Source organism: Callospermophilus lateralis, chromosome 2 (assembly GCF_048772815.1).
Source record: "Callospermophilus lateralis isolate mCalLat2 chromosome 2, mCalLat2.hap1, whole genome shotgun sequence".
NCBI classification, from domain to species: domain Eukaryota; kingdom Metazoa; phylum Chordata; class Mammalia; order Rodentia; family Sciuridae; genus Callospermophilus; species Callospermophilus lateralis.
In genome coordinates, this window is record NC_135306.1 from 211,213,408 (window position 1) to 211,231,133 (window position 17,726).

At 54.7% G+C, this 17,726-nt stretch overlaps 1 protein-coding gene across 2 annotated transcripts in view; it reads left to right on the forward strand.

The window, feature by feature from the left end:
* The first annotated feature begins 7,519 nt into the window (after positions 1-7,519).
* The window catches only part of Mob2 (MOB kinase activator 2), a 61,754-nt gene continuing 51,547 nt past the window's right edge, over positions 7,520-17,726 (forward strand). Inside the window, exon 1 of one of the 2 annotated variants that reach the window (XM_076847805.2) lies at positions 7,520-7,589. In XM_076847805.2, the coding sequence (XP_076703920.1) occupies positions 7,573-7,589 (17 nt within the window). In that variant the 5' untranslated portion in view covers positions 7,520-7,572. The remainder of the gene's footprint in view (positions 7,590-17,726) is intronic. The other variant, XM_076847803.2, reaches the window with a different exon arrangement.

Below are 17,726 nucleotides of genomic sequence, written 5' to 3' on the forward strand. Positions count from 1 at the left end.
AGGAAGCAGAGAGGATAAGTGCGTGAATGGATAGGAGGCAGGAGGATGGCTCTGGGGGATGGAGGGGAACCACAGTCCCTTTCTGTGAGTCTGTGTGTATTGAAGCTGTGTGCTGACCCCCATTCTCCCACTGTGCTGCCAAGAGGCTCCTGGTCCTTGCACACAGATGGAACCCAGAAGACGTGCAATGAGGAAGCCACACACTAGCAGTCCTGAGGCTGTACCCACCACAGAGTCCAATTCAGCCTGCTCCAATGCCCAGAAAGAAGAGAAGGCTTGTCCCTCAGATGTCAGAGGCAAAATTGGGCTCCACTTGGTCCCTGTCTCACCGGTCCTGGGCCTGGCCTTGAGCTGCTGGTCTCATTGACCCTCCAGCCCCTGCAGCCCTGCCGGAGCTTCTGTGGGTGTGTGCACCAGGCACTGCCCAGGCTCAGGACTGAAGGGGCTCTGGGAAGGAGAGTGTGGAAGCTGGTCCTCAGAAGGGTTTCCTGGCCTCCGAAACAGGTTGTGCCTGAAAAGGCTGAGAGTGCAGAGAGGGCACTGCCGAGGACCACAGGGTGAAGAAAGGGCACAGGAAGCACTGCACGGGGGAGGAGCCACACAGAGGCTGAGGGCCTCAGGCACAAAGCAGGGTGCTGCCAGGGAAGGCCTCTGCCAACACCCAGCAGGAGTCTAGTAAGTGTTCTTCATCCTTCCCAAACTGAATAAGGACTTGCCTGGCTTCAGAGCCTGCTGGTGTCCCCAGGTCGGCAGCAGCTGCTAAGGGGGTATTCTCTGAGAGGGCAGGGTCTGAATGAGCAGACTGGGAGGGGGAGCCTACTCTGGGGGAAGGGCTGAAGCAGAGGAACTCTGGAGTGGGACAGAGCCAGAGCAAATCTCCGTGAAGGACCACCAGAGGAGGTGACAGAGCCCAGCTGGCTGCTCAGTCCAGAGGCGTCCCTCAGTGCCTTTGCAAACACCAAATGTGAAAGTCGAGTGCAGGAAGACTTTCCTGGGCAGCTCTTGGAGCAGAAGGGTTGGGAGCAGACGGGAAGGCTTCTTCCCTTTCCACGGGGACTCATGCAGCAATCCAGGGTCGGGCACCATTGGTATGGTAGGCAGAAGCCAGACTCAGGCTGATGCAATTGTCCGCCATAGCTATAAATAGCCAAGGAGTGCCTGAAATAGAAGTAGGGGGGAAAGATGGGAGGGGTGCTGGGGGACAGGGAGCTCCGGAGCCTGGTGGGAAGGAGATTCAGTCTGAGTGCCAGAGCCAGAGGAGGAAACAAAGCCGGGCCAAAAGCCTCCTGCCCTGCCCCAGTCCATAGGGTGTTTGCACCCGGAAACTGGGAAGCAGGGCGAAGTTGGGAGCTCTGCACAGCCACGCCAGAGCAGTGACTCAGAGCCCAGGCCTCCGAGCTGCTGCGTGGGTTGGGAGGGTTGGGGAGCTGCACCCACCAGAGCTCCCTGCCTTGGGCTCTGGGTCTCTGCTGGACAGTAGCCCCTTCTCCTGATACCCACAGGACAAGCTGAAAGAGATTCCAGTGCCCCATCTCTCTTTGCCCCTTTCTAGTCAAACCCATGCCTGGGAGACCCCCCAACATCCCTCACACTCCGTAGGGCTGGGATGGGTGGACCCTAAGTCTGCCCAGAACCCTGAAGGAAGGAGGATCTCAGATGGGGGCCTTTACCCCATCATTTGCCAGGAATCTCCCCCAGGTCAGAGGCAGAACATTGCCCACCTGTTCAAGAACACACTGAAGCTAATGGGGAACCAGACGCACAGCAGTGCTCTGGGCCGGCATCTTTCTGACCCAGGTATTCTCTTCCCACCTCTTGCCCACCCTCCTAGGGTTGAACACCTAGGTGTAGGCCAGGCAATGCTGAGCACTCACAGGCAAGACCCCCATCCCAGCCAGGCAGTGCCTTCCAGAGACTTGGGAAGAACACACCCCCCTGGGTTTCCCCACCAAGTGCCCTTCTCTGTTCTCTGCTGGTGGTCAGCCGCCAGAGGAAAGTAAGGCTTGTGGCTGGGGGACTGGTAAAACAGGTGGATGTCCCTGATGCAGCCAATAACATCCTGTGAGCAAACCCCAACCGGACACTCAGGGAGCAGCAGAACTTAGGGTAGGGGGACCGGGTGTGGGAGGGGGAGTTTGGGGCCCTCCCTTTCCCTGCTGGTCCTGGCAGCCCCGCCCCTTCCCGAGATCAAGGCCCAGCAGGGGAAGGACTGTGTCAGTGGGTGGGGCTGCCAGGACCGGAGGTGACATCAGCCCGGTAGGGGTACTCCAGGCAGCGGTGGCTGGTGAGGAAGGAAAGCGCCCTGGGGTCTCTATCCCGAGAGGCCAGATCCCACCCCGCTTTTTAAAATTAATTAATTTATTCCGTTGGTCTAATCAGATATACATGACAGCAGCCCGTTCCGCTTCCTGTGGATAGCGGGCGCAGCCCGGGCTCACAGGGGCAGGAGGCCAGGCGCTGCAGGGCAGCGCTCACTCCCGGACAGTGCGGCGCCCTTCATCCTCAAAGTGGCTGCTCTGGCGCTAGCGCCCCGGATCCCCAGACCCAGCGAGAACAGAGCACGGCGCGATGAGCAGCTGCGCGGCTGCAGCGCTCCTGGCTAGCGCGCCTCAGGGTCCGCGCCCCGGGAGAGCAAAACCTGCTCGGCACGAGCTGGCGAGTGCCCCCTCCCTGCGCGCCGGGACCGCGTTCCTCCAGAAAAGGCGCGTCTCAGTCGCCGCGCACAACGAACGCCCTCGGAGCTGGCTGCGGCCGGGCATCTCGGCCACCCGTGCGCCGCGCTCCCTCAGTCCGGAGGCGGAGAGCAGCCCGCAGCGCCACCTGCTGCCGGCGTCCGCGCCGATCCGGGAACGGAAGGCTAGGAGGAAGACTCCGTCGGGCTTCAGGTCTTCAATACCCCGCTGCGCGGCCCCTCCCACTCTCCTTCGGAGACCCTCCCCTCCGCGCGCCGCTGACTCGGATTTGCCCACACCCGCGCCTGCCCTAGCCTCCCAGTCCCTCGAAAAGGTCGGCCACACCCCTGGCTTCAACTGTCAACTTTCCCACTTGTATCTGCAGCCACATTTCCTCCTTCCTTGGCCTCAGGCTTGGAAATGCCAAGTTCATCTGGAGGGCTTCATCAAGCTCCCAAGGCTGCACCTCCCACCCTTCTTCTGCAGGCTGTTTACTAAAGACCTTCCTCCGTGAGAAGGTGCCCTCCCTGGCCTGCCAGCCTGGCCATGGTCCCTGCTGACCTTCCTGGCCTCAGACAGAGCCTTACTCAGAAGACCCCCAGGAAGAGCAGACACACACACCTGTCCCCTACCACACCCCCATGCCCAGCAGAGCCTGGCATTAAGAGTTCCACCCCAGGGTACCGGGTATCTCCTGGTCCTCTGGAACTGGTGGGTTAGTTAGTTTGCACAACTAACTTTTCTTTCAGAGTTCTGGAGGCCAGAAATGAGAACAAGGTGTCAGCAGGACTAATTCCCTCTAGATTTTTGTTTTGGTTTGGGTACTGGGTTTTGAACCCAGGAGTGCTTTACCAGCAAGCTACATCCCCATTCCTTTTCATTTTTTCAATTTTGAGACAGGATCTCTCTAAGTTACTGAGCGTTTTGCTAAAATACAGAGGCTGTCCTTCAATTTACAATCCTTCAAGTCGCTGGGATTATAGGCGTGTGCCACTGCTCTGGCCAGGGTGGGTTCCTTCGGAGGATTGTGAGGAAGTCTGTTCTGGACCTTCTCCTAGCTGCTGTGGGTTACTGGTACCCTTCTTATAAGGCCACAAGTCACTTTGGATTAGGGGCCCACCCTAATTCTCCTTAGCCAGTTAGATCTTCAATAACATCAGTTCCAAATATGGTCACATCCTGAGACCCTCAGGGTAGGTGGCACTCAGCTTTCTGTCACGACAAAACATCTGACAGGCTGGCTCTAGAGTGTGAAGAGGGCTACTTGGCTCACAGTTCTGGGGGCTGGAAGTCTAGACAGCACAGTGCCCACCCTGGTGAGGGCCACCCCTGGGCCGCCTCTCCCCATGGCCCACAGCAAGAGCAAAGAGCACACAGGAGCTAGCGATGGATCCCGGCTACAAGTCAGAGGGCATGGGTGGGGCCAGGCTTGCCCTGTTTTTATTTTATTTATTTTTACTCTTTGTATAACAGCCCTGCCACAAGAGCAAATCAGAGTCTCCAGAGAATTACCTTAATTCCTTTGGAGGTATTCCCCTGAAGATCCCCAACTCATGCCAGTTCTTAAAGGTGCACACAACCTTCTAGCCCAGCAACCCTGGGGACCAGGTTTCTAACAGCTGGACCCTCAGGTGACACTGAAACATACCAACCAGTTAACACCCCCCCCCCAATTCCAAGGGACTGAGGACACTGGTGACAGCCACTGGACCCATGGGGCCTGCCCTGTCCTGCCATGCCAGGCACAGCTTGGTGCTCCTGATCCTCTGAGCATGCTCAGGTGTCACTCTCTCCACTATGTAGATGTCCTGCTACAGGCCCTGGAACAGAGAACCTAGGAGATGCTAAAATAGCACACATGCTTGCTAAGGAGATATACCCATGAATATTTAGGAACTTGCCACCCAGGTGACTTTGGAGGGCTCCAGTGGTCTGGGAATATGAAGACACCTCCAAAGAGAAGGATGAGTTTTTGCACCTTGAGCATCTTACCATAAAGAAAAAAACAAGCATTTTTATGGGTGTATCAATTAGACAATTGCCTTTAACTCTGAGTGACAGAAATTGGAAAGAACAGTGATTTGACCAGTTTTTTTTTCAATTAAAGTAAGTGTGGGTATGAAGTTCAGAATTGCTGTGGGAAATTCCAGAATTTCAGGGGGACCTCAAGTTCTTCCTATTTTTCTGCTCTGCTTTTGTTACCTGTCTTGTGCTCTATGATGGCTGCAAGAGCTCCAGCCATCATCTTCCTATTCTTGACAGGAAGCATGAGACTGAGCCACAGTTGGGGCTTGAGAAGAAGGATAAAAAGTATTTCCTGGAACTCATCCAACAACATCCATTTACATCTCCTTGGCTACCCTGACTACATGAATTGGTGGCTTAGCATGCCATTACCAAGGAAGATGAGGAGGATGTCGGAGGGGAAGAGAAAGAGATGGATAAGGCAGAAGAAAAGAGAGAAAGAAATGAATACGGGAGTTGGACAGGAATTTATGACTTTTAAGCAATGCCTGTTGAGTGTGCTGTTTGTAAATAATTAGCAAGACACCCAGAAATACAGGAGCTCTGAGTGTGCCCCAGACTGAAACACTCAGCTGGGGCTGCTGTGTGAGCTGTTCTCTCCTGTGGCTCTTATGGCTGGACAGACTCAGTGGTGCCGCGTGAAGATGATGGCCAACTCTAATGAATGAGAAAGGAGGAACCCATGGTTTTGGAGCAAAGCAGCAACCTCTTCAGAAATGAGTTAGGGTTCTCTGAGATTCAAGTTTTGGTCACTGGGCTTTCAATCAGACCACCTATAAAACCATGGACTACCACATAATGCATGGTCTAAACTGCTAATGGAGGTAGGGTACTGACCACTGTCACAGTGCACCATCCCTCAGGAAAAGATGGCCAAACTCAAGCCTGGGCACACTGCACAAGCAGGAGGGCCATGCCCCTCAATGCCCACCACACCTCACCACTGTCCACCTTCCACCTACACAAGTGACCTCATGCAGGATGATCCCTTTGGTTTGGTAATAGCCATGCACTGCATAAGGTCACCTCGCTCAGCCATAGACTGCATATTCAATGGTTGTCCAAGATTGTAATGGAGGACTGGGGTGCAGCTCAGTGTACAGTACTTGCCTAGCATGAAAGAGGCCCTGGGTTCCCTCCCAGCACTGGGGGGAGGGCAGTATAATGGAGCTGAAGAATTCCTAGAGCCTAGTCATGTCATAATGTCTTATATAAGGCATTACTGACGTGTTTGTGGTGATACCAGTGTGAACAAACTTGGTTAGATACCTAAGTGTTTTGTGCTACCACTGCCTGCAGTGTTCAGCAGAATAACATGTCTTACAGACTTGCAGCCTGGGAGCAAGAGCAGGTAGCCTAGTCCAAGCACACACTGATGTTCACACAAGATACACAGCCTAAGAAAGCAGTTCCCAGAACACACCCATCATTAAACCAAGCAGGACTGAATTATTATCCCCATTATATTGAAAAAGAAACTGAGGCAAGGCACATCAGACAGCTTGTCCAAGTTTCCCAGTTAGTAACTGAAAGAGACTAGCGTGTCCTAGGATGACCAGTTCAGGGCAGCTGCTAAGGGAAACCAAGGCAGCCCAAAGCAGGCAGAATTGTCAAGGGATGAAACTTCTCAGGAGTGAAGGGCTGGGCTGCTCTGTTAGGTCAAGATGCCACCCACTGTGGCTGGATAAAAGAAGGTGGTCCTGGGGCAGGGACAGAGGAGATCTTAGCCATGGTCACATGGGCAGCTGGGAGAATGAGGTCAGCATGTATTTTGCTCTCTCACTTCCTGAGATAACCTGCATTCTATGGGTTTCCTGCCCTCACTACTCATTTCAGGTGGTAAAGGAGGAGTGGACACTTCTCAGCAACCTGGCAGTGGCCCTTAGGGAGAGTGAGCATTCTTTCAAGTATGTGTCACTTACATTATGGTGGGCAGCTGGCCTGAAGTTGTCATTTGATGCCCAGTGGTTGTGTCACCCCATCACAGGACATCCCCCTGGATGAGGCTGCCAAGCTCCCTCTGTTTGGGTCTGTGCTCCTAGAAACACTTCCCAGGGGGGAGGAGAATGGGGACTGCAGTCCTTTATAGGAGTCATTGAGCTTCTGATGCTGGCCAGGCCCTGGGACCTGGGTGGACAGGGAATAATGGGAATAATAATTCAGTCTGCTTGGTTTAATGATGGGTGTGTTCTGGGAACTGAAGGTGGACAGGCAGCTGGTGGGACAGATGACCGGGCATATAAGGGACCCAGTGCTGGAGAGGAGGATCTGGGTTGAGAGGGGACAGCCAAGAGCCAGGGGACAGCCAGGGGCACACTGGAAATCGATGCATAGTAGGGGCCAGAGGCAAGGCAGCAAAAGCCTGGCAGTCGCCTAAGAGTCTGGTGTCCGGGGCGCTAGAGGCTCAGGGTCTAGGGCTCTGGGGATTCGGGGCTCCCGCTCTCTGTCCATGGTGCTCAGGGCTATGGGCTCTCAGGGTCCAGCACAGGGTCTGGAGCTCTCAGGGTCTGCGGTCAGGGTCCGGGATCTGGAGCGCTCAGGCTCCGGGTCTGGGTCCGGGCGCTCGGAGTTCGGTGTCTGGTCCGGGCGCTTGGTGCCTGCGGTCAGGCTCCGGGTCTGGAGCCCTCGGGATCCGGGGGCCTCTGCTCCGGGGTCTGGCCTCCGGGGTTCTCAGGGTCCGAGGTCTAGGGTCCCGGCGCTCGGGTCGGGGTCCATGGCCCCGGTCCTCCGCGTCCCAGCGCGGCCGCAGGGGCAGCCGGGACTACGCGTCCCAGCAGGCCGCGCGCGTCACTTCCGGCGGAGGCGGGCGCGACGAGTGTTTACTTCCGGCCGCCGGCGGGGCTGAGGCCGAGCGAGGCGCGGGCCCCGCGCAGCCATGGACTGGCTCATGGGGTGAGTGGCGGGCTGGGCGCCGGCCTGCGGCGGGCGGGGGACGGCGGGTCGCCGGGCGGGTCCTCCGCTGCCCCGAGGCCGCGTCCGCTGGCTGCGCCGGGATCCGCGGCGGGCCGGGGCCAGGGCGCGCGGCCTGGGCAGTCGTCCCGCCCCGAGGGCTCGCGGCGTCCTCTCGAGGGGCGCGGCGCCTCCGTGCGCTCCGGCGGCCCTTCCCGCGGCGGCTCTCTCCTGCGGGGCGCGCCGGGAACGGGGCTGTCGCTACCCGAGGGCCTGGACCCTGGAGCCCAGAAGCTGGTCCAGGCTCGCTGGACACTCGGCCGGCGTCCCCCCGGCCCTGGGTGAGAGGGCAGGGGCGTGCGGGCTGCCCACGGAGGGCCAAGGCCATGGAGGCGGCCCTCCCCTTCCGTGCTCATAGTCCATTGAGGGGCAGACCGGGGGCCGAGTCGGGGTGCAGGACTCGGGGCAGCAGGCGCGGGAAGGCATGGGGTCGGAGAGAGGCAGCCGCGCACCCCAGCCCTGCTGCCCGCTAGCAGCACACCTCTCTAGACCTGCTTGTCATAAGGAAATTGTGGAACTTGCAGTACAGGGTTGTGAAAAGGTAAACTGAGGCCAGCGCGGGTTTGGCATGTGGCAAAGGCTGGAAGCTGTCAGTGCAGAGAGAGGTCTTGTGCAGGCCTGTGCAGCCCACGGGCTCTGCGAGTGGAGGGCGCACAGCTGTGTTCACCCTATTTCGAATCGCCCAGTTGCTTTCTGCATTTATGGATGAGAGGCAGCCTGGCCTGTGTGCAAGTCCCTTTGGAGTAGTTGAATTCACAGGGCTTGGTGGCAGGAGGACGATTCCATCAGATGGGTCAACGAGAAAGCTGCCTGTTGTAGTGTGTGATCCTTATGTGCCTCTGCTGGTGGGTAGCAGGTGCTTTGTGCTGGAGACTCACCAGCAGACATCCTTTAGGCTGACCATGGCTGTGCTTTGTATACTTTGCTGTCATCATTGTGACATGTCAGGTTTCTGAGGGTCTGGTTCTTGTAACTCTTCTCAAGACCTTCGTGACAAGTAGCCCTCCGATAAAGGACAGCCGAGCACTCATCTCCTGCTCTGGAATGGGGCTATCCAGGTGCTAGAGGCAGGCTGGAAAGGCCCCTGGGAAGGGAAGGAACATTTATTGCTGCCTGGCTATAAAAATAGGGATGCAGCTCCGTCAGGGCAATGAAGATTTTAAAAGAGGGATTTAGAAGGCATTGTGACTATCTTCTTTTTGTGTTTTAAATTTAGTGGATTGCATATGGGATGTTGGGAACCATAAACTTTTTTTTTAACAGTCTCTGGAATAAGAAGCTCTTTTATAAGTGGTTGTGTTTCATGTCAAGTATGGTTCTTCCTTGGGAATTAGTTTTCACGTTGGTGTCCTAGGATGGTGGAGCCCAGATGAATTGCCCAGGTGTTCCTCCATTCCTCCTCCTGCTGCTCATTTCACACATTTACTGAACATCCATTATGAAAATAGGAAGATATGCAAGCTGCAGAGCAAGGGAGCCTCAGAAACCTCAGATCTTGCCACTTCTGTCTGTTGCTCACTTGATCAGGCTTCTCCCTGGATGAGAGCCAGCGAGGGGTCAGTATGATTGAAGGAGCACACAAGCCTGTCAGGCAGGCTTGTGTGCTGATGCTGGATTTCATTTGCCATTCATCCTTTAACTAGGCATTGGTCTGGAAAAACTGGGAAACTATTTTTTTTTTTTTTTACTATTTTTTGATACTTTCTTAATTGAAACTATTCAGTGTGAAAGAGGTATTTTGGAGTACAGTTTGCATATGTTTTAAAAAGGTTCTTGTTTTAAGAAAGAGTTTCTTTGGATGAGTTCACATTGGGTTGCAAAGTGTGGACTCAGGGGAATAGCCGTACTGCCTTCTGTATCACAGGTGTTAGAACCAGAGGAGTGGTCTGCAGATGAGCAGGTGAAAACCACATCTGCCCTTTTGCCAGGAGAGGCCCGCCCAGCCTGCTGAGCATCTAGCAGCCTTATCTTGTGCTCCAGCTGCTCCCAGGAAGGGAGGCCCTGCAGGAAAATGTGCTGGGGAAGCCAGGGCAGAACTCGGCGCGTTAGGACTTGGCGGGACCTGGCCAGGACGTTTCTGGAGTATTGTGAGGTGTGGCCCTGGGCCTCTCTTCCTGTACATTTCCTCTGCTTGGCGCTGCTCCTGAGCTGGCTGTTGAAGCCCTGTCCAAACTCTCTTCCTTCCTTCCTTTTCCTTTCTTACAAAGAGTAATTTATAAATCAAAAGGGTTGCCACCTGTGTAGTCAGCCTTAGCTCTGTTCTGGGCTGCAGGGATAGTGCACTGTCCAGGAGAAACTACTGAAGCCTGGGAGAGGAACTCTTTCTTGCACTATTTGGTGCTTAGGGGATGCTCTGTCTCCTTTGCTGGTAGCAGCAGGCATTTGTGAACAGAAGGTACATGTGTAGTTTACATTTTATCTAACGGAAAGCACAATACAGAGGCTCCTGAGCACCTGGGAGTCAGAGGAAGAAAACCTTCCTCCTTCCTGGGTGATGGGAGCTAACTGGCCCTCCCATCAGGCCATCCTAGCCATGATCCCTCACCCTCTGCTCCAGGCTTCAGGGGAGCCTTCCTGGGGCACCCCTGACTCTTGTGGCACAGCAGGTGCCTACACAGTGGCACGCTTCTGCTGCTCTCCAGGCTGCAGGTGGGGTGGTGAGGTGCCTTTGGAGCTCTCTGGTGCTGGCAAGAGGAGGTGGAACTTCGTGTCAGCCATTCCGGACAGAGTGCAGTTGAAGGTGGTGACTTTTACTTAGCTGACAGGTATTTGCTGCGAGGCCCCAGGGCTCACGGCCTGTCTAGAGCTGCCTTCAGCAGCTCTGTGCTCTGAAGGAAGACCTGTGTGCAGGTGGCCAGCCTGCTCTCCCCTGCTTCTCTCACAGGTGCTGTTTCCGGTTGCTGACACTGACTGGACTGGCTGGAGTCTTGCTTTGTTTCAGCGGCTTCCTGGGGTATCAGTTACATGCCACAAAGTTTGGCTGTTTTAAGTGTACAATTAAATAACTTTTAGGAAAATTACAGGCTTTTGTAACCATCATCCTGGTTTAATTTTAGAGTATTGCTGTCACTCCCTGAGAACCTTCTGGTCCATTGTGTTGCCTTCCCTGCTGGAGGTGACGTTGCCTCGGGGTATTTAAGATTTAGGCCTTTCACACTGAAGGAATCAGGATGTCTGGCTTTGACTGGTCGTGTTGTGTACCACTTTTAAAGACCATCTGTGTTGTGCATACCAGTGATTTGTCCTTTTTGCTGCCACATGAGATCGCTATGTGGAGGCACACACATTATGCTCCTCCATTCACCCGTGGATGGACCTCTGGGTTGTGTCCACTCTGCAGTCATGATTGATGCTGTTGTGACTCAGCCCCTCGTGGCAGTGAGCCTGACCTCTTCCTCAGCCGGGGTCTCCTGGGTCCCAAACTCTCTGGCTGCCCTTTGAAGGGCTCCAAGATCAGTGCTTTCAGGTTCTCAGACTGGCAGAGGAGGGCAAGGACATGCAACAGAAGCATGGCGGAGGTAGTGAGGAGGGTGCATAAGGATTTTCCAAGGAGACACGAGGAGCGCTGTGTCCAGGAAGCAGGAATAGCCGTGTAGAAGCATGCTGGAAGAGGGCCATGCAGCCAGGCTGCCCAGCAGCCAGCCAGTCCTCTGCAAGCTGTGATTGCAGAAACCCATCTTTCTATAGGGCTCTTGGGCTTGGTTTGCAGAGGTTTCTGTTGAGAGGATGTTGTTTTTGGATTCCCTTTAAAGAGGAGAGTGGTCACCCTTGCTGTGTGCTCCAGGACACCCTCAGCAACACTTCATCTCTCTTGTGTCCTGCTTGGAGCATCCCCTAGAAGTCTCCACACCGAATGTCCTTGTAGCATTAGGAAATGGGCATGGTGTGAACCTGTTGGAGGTGCCACAGGAAGGCTTTGTTGTGCAGGGCTGGTAGGCAGTCGCAGCGTGAACCAGTGCATGCATGTCAGGCACCTGTGAGGCTGGTGTTTGCCCTTCACAGGGACTCTACCCACTACCTGCTTGGCAAGGCTTCTTCCCAGGGTCTAGGAAAGCCAATGATGCCCAGGACTGCCTGCCAGATCTTGCTAGCAACGTTATGCTTAGGACTACAGATGAGGTTGTGCTTGCCTGTAAAACTGAGGAGCTTTTATAAAAACAGGAGAGGCTGTGGTCTCTGCCATGGTCATCAGGTGCAGGAGGTGGATGTTGGATGCCCCGCATTTCCTGTGTTGTCCATGCAGTGGCCATGGAAACAAACACTCAAACCCCGCTTCCTGTGTTTGTGTAGATACTACTGTGTGGTAATGTGTGGGGTTCAACCTGAAGAGCCTGTGGATGGTGAGCATACCCAGGCCCTTGTCTGCTCCTCTGCTGCTTCTGGTTGGCTGCTGGGGGCATGCTGGGGAGTTGCAGAGGGATGGCCTGTTTCCTGGGGGGATCCCTGTGCCCAGCCTCCTGCCGCTGCTCCAGGAGAGAAAGTGGTGCACATTGTTCTTGCCTGTCTGGGTAGAGGTGCCTCCTATTCTTTGCCTGCCTCGTGTTTGTTGTTCTTTCTGCACAGGATTTATGTAGCCGGGGCACACCCGCAGTGCTCACTGCAGTTCTGTGGGACAGTGCCTGGAACACGGAAGTAGAAACAATTGAACAAAATGGAATGTGGACGCTTCAGGAGAGAAGGAGGAGGTGCTGGCAAGGCGTCCGGGCCATGTGTGTCTGCGGCCCCTCCAGAGGGGTGTGGGCCCTACATCTCTGCCCTGGACCTGGCTGTGCACACGTTCCTCTCTCCTGGTTCCTTCTCTTCGGGGTTCTGTCAGAATGCACATCTACCTGGCTGCGTGGTTTAGCCGTAGTTCCTGTGGTCCTTGGTGGACATTCCCTGGGGGCAGCAGGGATACAGTTAAGTCCACATCACGTGTTTGTGTGCTGTGGTTGAGCTTGTAGCTGCCTGGTTGGGTGGTGGTAATTTGGGTGAGCTTGAGCATTTTGGTGTGGCAGGAGGACGGGAGTACCCACAGAGGTGGAGCAGGGGAGGCAGCAGATCTGGAGGCAGGAGAGGAAGTCTGTACTCTTCTTGTTGCCTTTTCAGGGTCAGGGGTTTTTCTTAGTTCCTTCAATAGCACCCCTTCACTTCCCACCCCACCCTGGCACAAGGACCAGCCTTGGGAACCCTTGGGGAATCTGCACTGTGACATTCAGCTCCTTACTTGCCAGGCTGGGTCCCTAGTCTGGAAAGGCCTGTGTGTGCCAGGTGGCCCTGAGGAGCCAGATGCCTGAGCCTGGAGCTGCTCTGGGAGTGAGCCCAGGGGTGAAAATTAGCTCAGGCGTAGTGGGAGCACGCTTGGCTTGTCCCTGTGGGGTCTGGCTCTGCGTGGCTCTGGCCGGGTCCCCTCCTCCACAGAGGCTGCTGTTGCTGACAGAGCTGCTTTAGGTCTTCTCCCAGCCACCTGTCTTCCCACTCCATGGTCTGCTGTCTTGGGGCCATGTGTGATAAGCTGGGTGCCAGGTGACAAGCAGTAAGTGGCATTGGAGATAGGAGACTGTGTGGCCAGTGTGGTTGAACTGAGTGGCCCCTGTGTCCTGTGCTGTGGTAAACAGAGTTGAGGGGCCTGCCCAGGGGAGCCTCCCTGCTGTTGGGGGTAGGGAAGTAGGGATGGGAAAGTCCTGAGAGGTCCCCGAGGATGCCATGAGATTGAGAGAGGTGGCTGTCTGCCACCTCCCCAGGCCTCTGTGAACTTGGGGACTTGTTTATATTCTGTATTTTACAGTTGAGTGTGGTCTTTACTATTTTTGATGAGTGGGTTGTCCCTAATTGAGCCAGGGGACTGCGTTCACACTGGCTCCTGTGGAGCCAGCGCCTTGCTGCACTTCCTGCTGGCTGTGGAGAGGCAGGCGTGCAGAGGTGGGGCTAGGCCGTAGACAAGAGAACAGGGAGCCTAAACATGGCTCTGGGTGACAGCCAAGGTCCTGTTGGGCTCATGTCTCGCGACTGTCTTAGGAGAGTTATGGATTGACACAGATGCATCAGTGGTGCCAGTACCTAGGCTTCTATTTATTTATTTACTTTTCTTCTGGTACTGTCATATTTCTATGGTTTTTAACTGGTACATTATATTCATATGTAATGATGAGGTTTATTGTCATATATTTATACATGCATACAAAACAATGATAGAATTTGGCCAGTATCACTCCCCAGCACTCCCCCTCCCTCCTTTTCTCCATCCCTAATCCCTTTCCTCTACTGATCTCCCTTTGATTTTCATGAGACCCTCAGCCCCCACCTTTATTTTCCTTTTTCCTCTCTAGGTTTCACATAGTAACCAGGTTTTAAAAAATGCAATATGAGCTGGGTGCAGTGGCGCATGCTTGTAATCCCAGTGGCTATGGAGGCTCTGAGACAGGAGGATTGTGAATTCTAAGATAGCCTCAGCAAGGTGAGGCAGTAAGCAAATTTTATTTTTTTGTAAATAAAACACAAAATAGGGCTGGGGATGTGGCTTAGTGGTTGATGCCTCTGAGTTCAATCCCTGGACCCTTTCCCGTAAAAGATGCAATATGAAATAATATGGAATATAATAAACCAACAAAGACCCCATGATGTTAAATGGGAAATATTATAAACTTGCAATTTTGTATAGTCATCTCTTGGTATCCCTGGGAGACTTGGTCCTAGGACCCTGGAATACCAAACCTTTCAAGACTGAGTTCCTTACATAAAGGTGTTTATTCTCATAGAACCTATGCAGGCCCTCCTGTGTACTTAGTCATCTCTAGGTGATTTGTCATGCCTGACACAAACTAACTGCTGTGTAAATAGTGTTGTTTAGGGAATAGTGATGTTTACATATTAGGCTGGTGAATCCGGTGGTAGATCTCCCAGGTATAAGGGCTGACAGGAAGTATGTGTTTCCCGGCCCTGTTTCTGTGCACGTGTGCAGAGCACCGTGGGTCTGCCTCAGCTCGGCTTGTGAACAGCCAGGGTCGGCGAGTTCTCCCACATGCCCTGTTGTCATTGGCTGTGTCTTTGAAGCAGTGGTGGGTCTGGGCAGAAAGCACAATTTTACACTCTTTTTTTTCTCTCTCCAGAGTTAGGGATGGAACCCAGGCCTTGCACGTGCTAGGCAAATGCTCAGGGAGCGCAACTTGCTGGCTCAGGGGTTCCACTCCCAAAAGTAAAACGCCAGCTCCATGAGGTTGCAGGTCAGTGTGCCGCAGGGGCAGGGGCCAGGTAGATCTCTAGTGTTGGCGTGGCTCTGAGGCCTGACTGGGGCGAGGGTGGGCTCCTGCTCGTCAGCCTCCTTGGAACATCCTAACTCAGGATTCTTCTCTCAGGCTCCAGCCCCCACCCTCAGGTTGTTCCTGTGCTGCCTCCAGCCGTGGGGGCTGGCAGGCCTGGAGGACCTTGCTCCAGTGCCTCTCCATGGAACTTGGGTCTGCTCCAGCCCTCTCTCCCCGTGGAGCAAGGCTCTTACCCACGGAGGGTCCCCTCAGCTGGAGTAGGCTCTCCAACTCCGCTCCAGGACTCTTCACACTCTAAAGGTCACAGGGCTTGTGTAGATAGTTATGATCAGTACTCACTGTTTTAGGAATTAACAGTGAGGGATGGGGTTGTGGCTCACTGATAGGGTGATTGCTGTGCACACACAGGACACTGGACTGGGTTTGATTCCGGCACCAAGTTAAAACAAAATCAAGGTATTGTGTCTATTTACAACTAAAAAAAAAAAAATTTAAATTGAAAAAATCTCTAATTCGTTTAGAAAGGATGAGAACCCAGAATATGTTAATATTAAAATTTTTAAGTAAAGAGTAACTGTTTTCTGGAATACAAATAGTGAGCAGAGGAATGGCATTGTTTTTCTCAGAGCTGGATTCAGGTCAACCGTGTTGATTCTCTTGTGGTCTTGTACCTTGTGGAGCTCTGCACAAGCTCAGGGTGGAGGATGGTGAGGGAAACCGTGTGCTCGTGGTACTGCTCAGGGTCCCCTGTGGGCCTGGACCCTGCTTGGGCACTGTCGCTCTCAGGCTCTTGGTGCTGGGCCTCCACCAAAAGAGCCACAGTGGGTGCGCTGGAGGATGAGAGCCTCGCCTCCACAGCTTTTTGTTGGTCAAGGAATCAGAGCACCCAGATTTGGGGGCAGGAGTGGAAGGGGACAGCCTGTTTCTTGACAGGGCACTCAGGGGCAGTGGAGGTACAAGTGGGGATGCTGGGCCAGCTGTTCCTAAGATCCCAGCACCCCTGGAGTGCCAGTGACAGTTCTCAGCCTTCCAGGGCAGGTGAGGAGTCAGGAAAGGGTACAGGCAGACTGATTCCTCTGCATGACAGTGTGGAGAGTAGGGTTCAGGGCCCAGGTGGGCAGCTTGTGGGCTTCCCTTGAAGTGACTGAGTTGGACCTTACCAGCAGGGTCTGGAGGGTGTGAGAGTCCTCATGGTGGGTTGAGTGTTGTGCTGGGCTGTCAGGAGGCAGTCTTAGGTACCCTTAAGCTGAGGTGGGGAGAACTCGTTTCTGTCCATTGCTGCCGTTGCCTTGATATCTACTTATTTCAGAAAGGCTGCTTACACTGGAAGTGTGGGCCCTCAGAGGGTGAAAGTGACAGCTGGACTTTAGCCCTGCACACATCATCCCAGACCCCTGAAGTATGCAAGGGCTGCCTTTTGATATGCCTGGAGTTGCCTGGGGGGATATGGGCCTAGGCAGCCAGCACTCAGGCCTGGGTGCTCCCCTAGGGCAGCTCTGCCTTTCCTCTCCACCCTGTGAAGAGCAGTGTGCAGCCAGGTGTGGGCCCCTGCTCTGCTTTCACCCATCCTCACTGAGCTGATGGCTCCATCTCCCCTGGAGCCTGTCCCACACAGGCAGCACTGGTTCTGGAGAGCAGACAAGTCATGATCACAGCACCTTGACTCTGCGCCACCTGCTCTTTTGGGGCAATTGTGGAGCTGTCTTGGCTCTTGGGTCCTCACCCCTTACAGAAGTCTGGGCTGGGGGGCCGGCCCGTTGTGTGAGTGGCTACTTTGAGCACTGCTGAGGTGGTACCTCTTTCTAGTGGAGTTCTGTAAAGGACCTGCTTCAAGGAGATGGCCAGGCACAGAATGAGGGGGCTATCTGGGTTCTCACTACCTGGTCCCGTCCCTGAGTGGAGGTTGCATCTGACCCCAGTACTTGTGTGGATGCTGAAGGGCTGCTGAGGCCGACTTAAGTACCTGCCGCCCTGTGGCCCCAAGCACCGTGGCCAGGCCTTCTTACCTGGGGCCACTCTTCCACCTGTGTGCCCTCACAGGACACAGTTGCACCGCATATTCAAGTGTCAGCACCCGTGGGAGTGGCACAGAAGCACCAAGGCAACTGTGGTGAGCCAAGTGTGCATCTGCGCTCGCCCCAGCCGCCTCTCCCGGGGGCTTGCCTTATTCTTTGGTTGAGTGTTTTAGAAGGACCATCCCTCTGCCTGCCTGCAGCAGGCTGGCTTACTCCCTTCACCTGGACAATACCTGTCCCTGCCCCTACTCTGTTTGTCTGGCTGGAGGCTTTCCCACAGAAGTGTCCTGCATTCTGCTGACAGCAGTGCTACCCTGTGCCTCCCTGTGGTGACTTTGTGCTGCCTTCAGCCTGGGCTTTCAGGCCCTCTGCAGGCAGATCTGCTTCCTCTGTCCTGCTTGGTCCTGTCAGTATGGCTCCCCAAAGGACATGTAGCCTCATGGTCCATGCCAGGCCCTTTGCCCCTTCCCAACTCCTTTGGGAGCCCTGACTGCCTCCTGACCGCCTCTTCTTCCCTGATTTCTAAGCAGGTGTGACACGTGCCTGCCCTGCCTTTAGTTTCCTCCCTCTGCTCTTCTCCTGCCTTCCTTCCTTCCTTCCCTCCCTCAGCATTTTTTGAGGTCAGGTCTGTGACCAGCAGTGCAGGGCAAGGCAGTGAGGCCCATGAATGGACGTCTGCTCTGAGCCCTCCTGTCCACAGTGCCCTCTGATAGGAGGCACCTCACTTTGGAATGGGGACACGTGCCCATGTTGGATGCTTGGCCCTTCCCTTAGGGGCCGGCCATCTGTCTGCCTTGGGAAGCAATGCTACCCTTTGTCCTGGC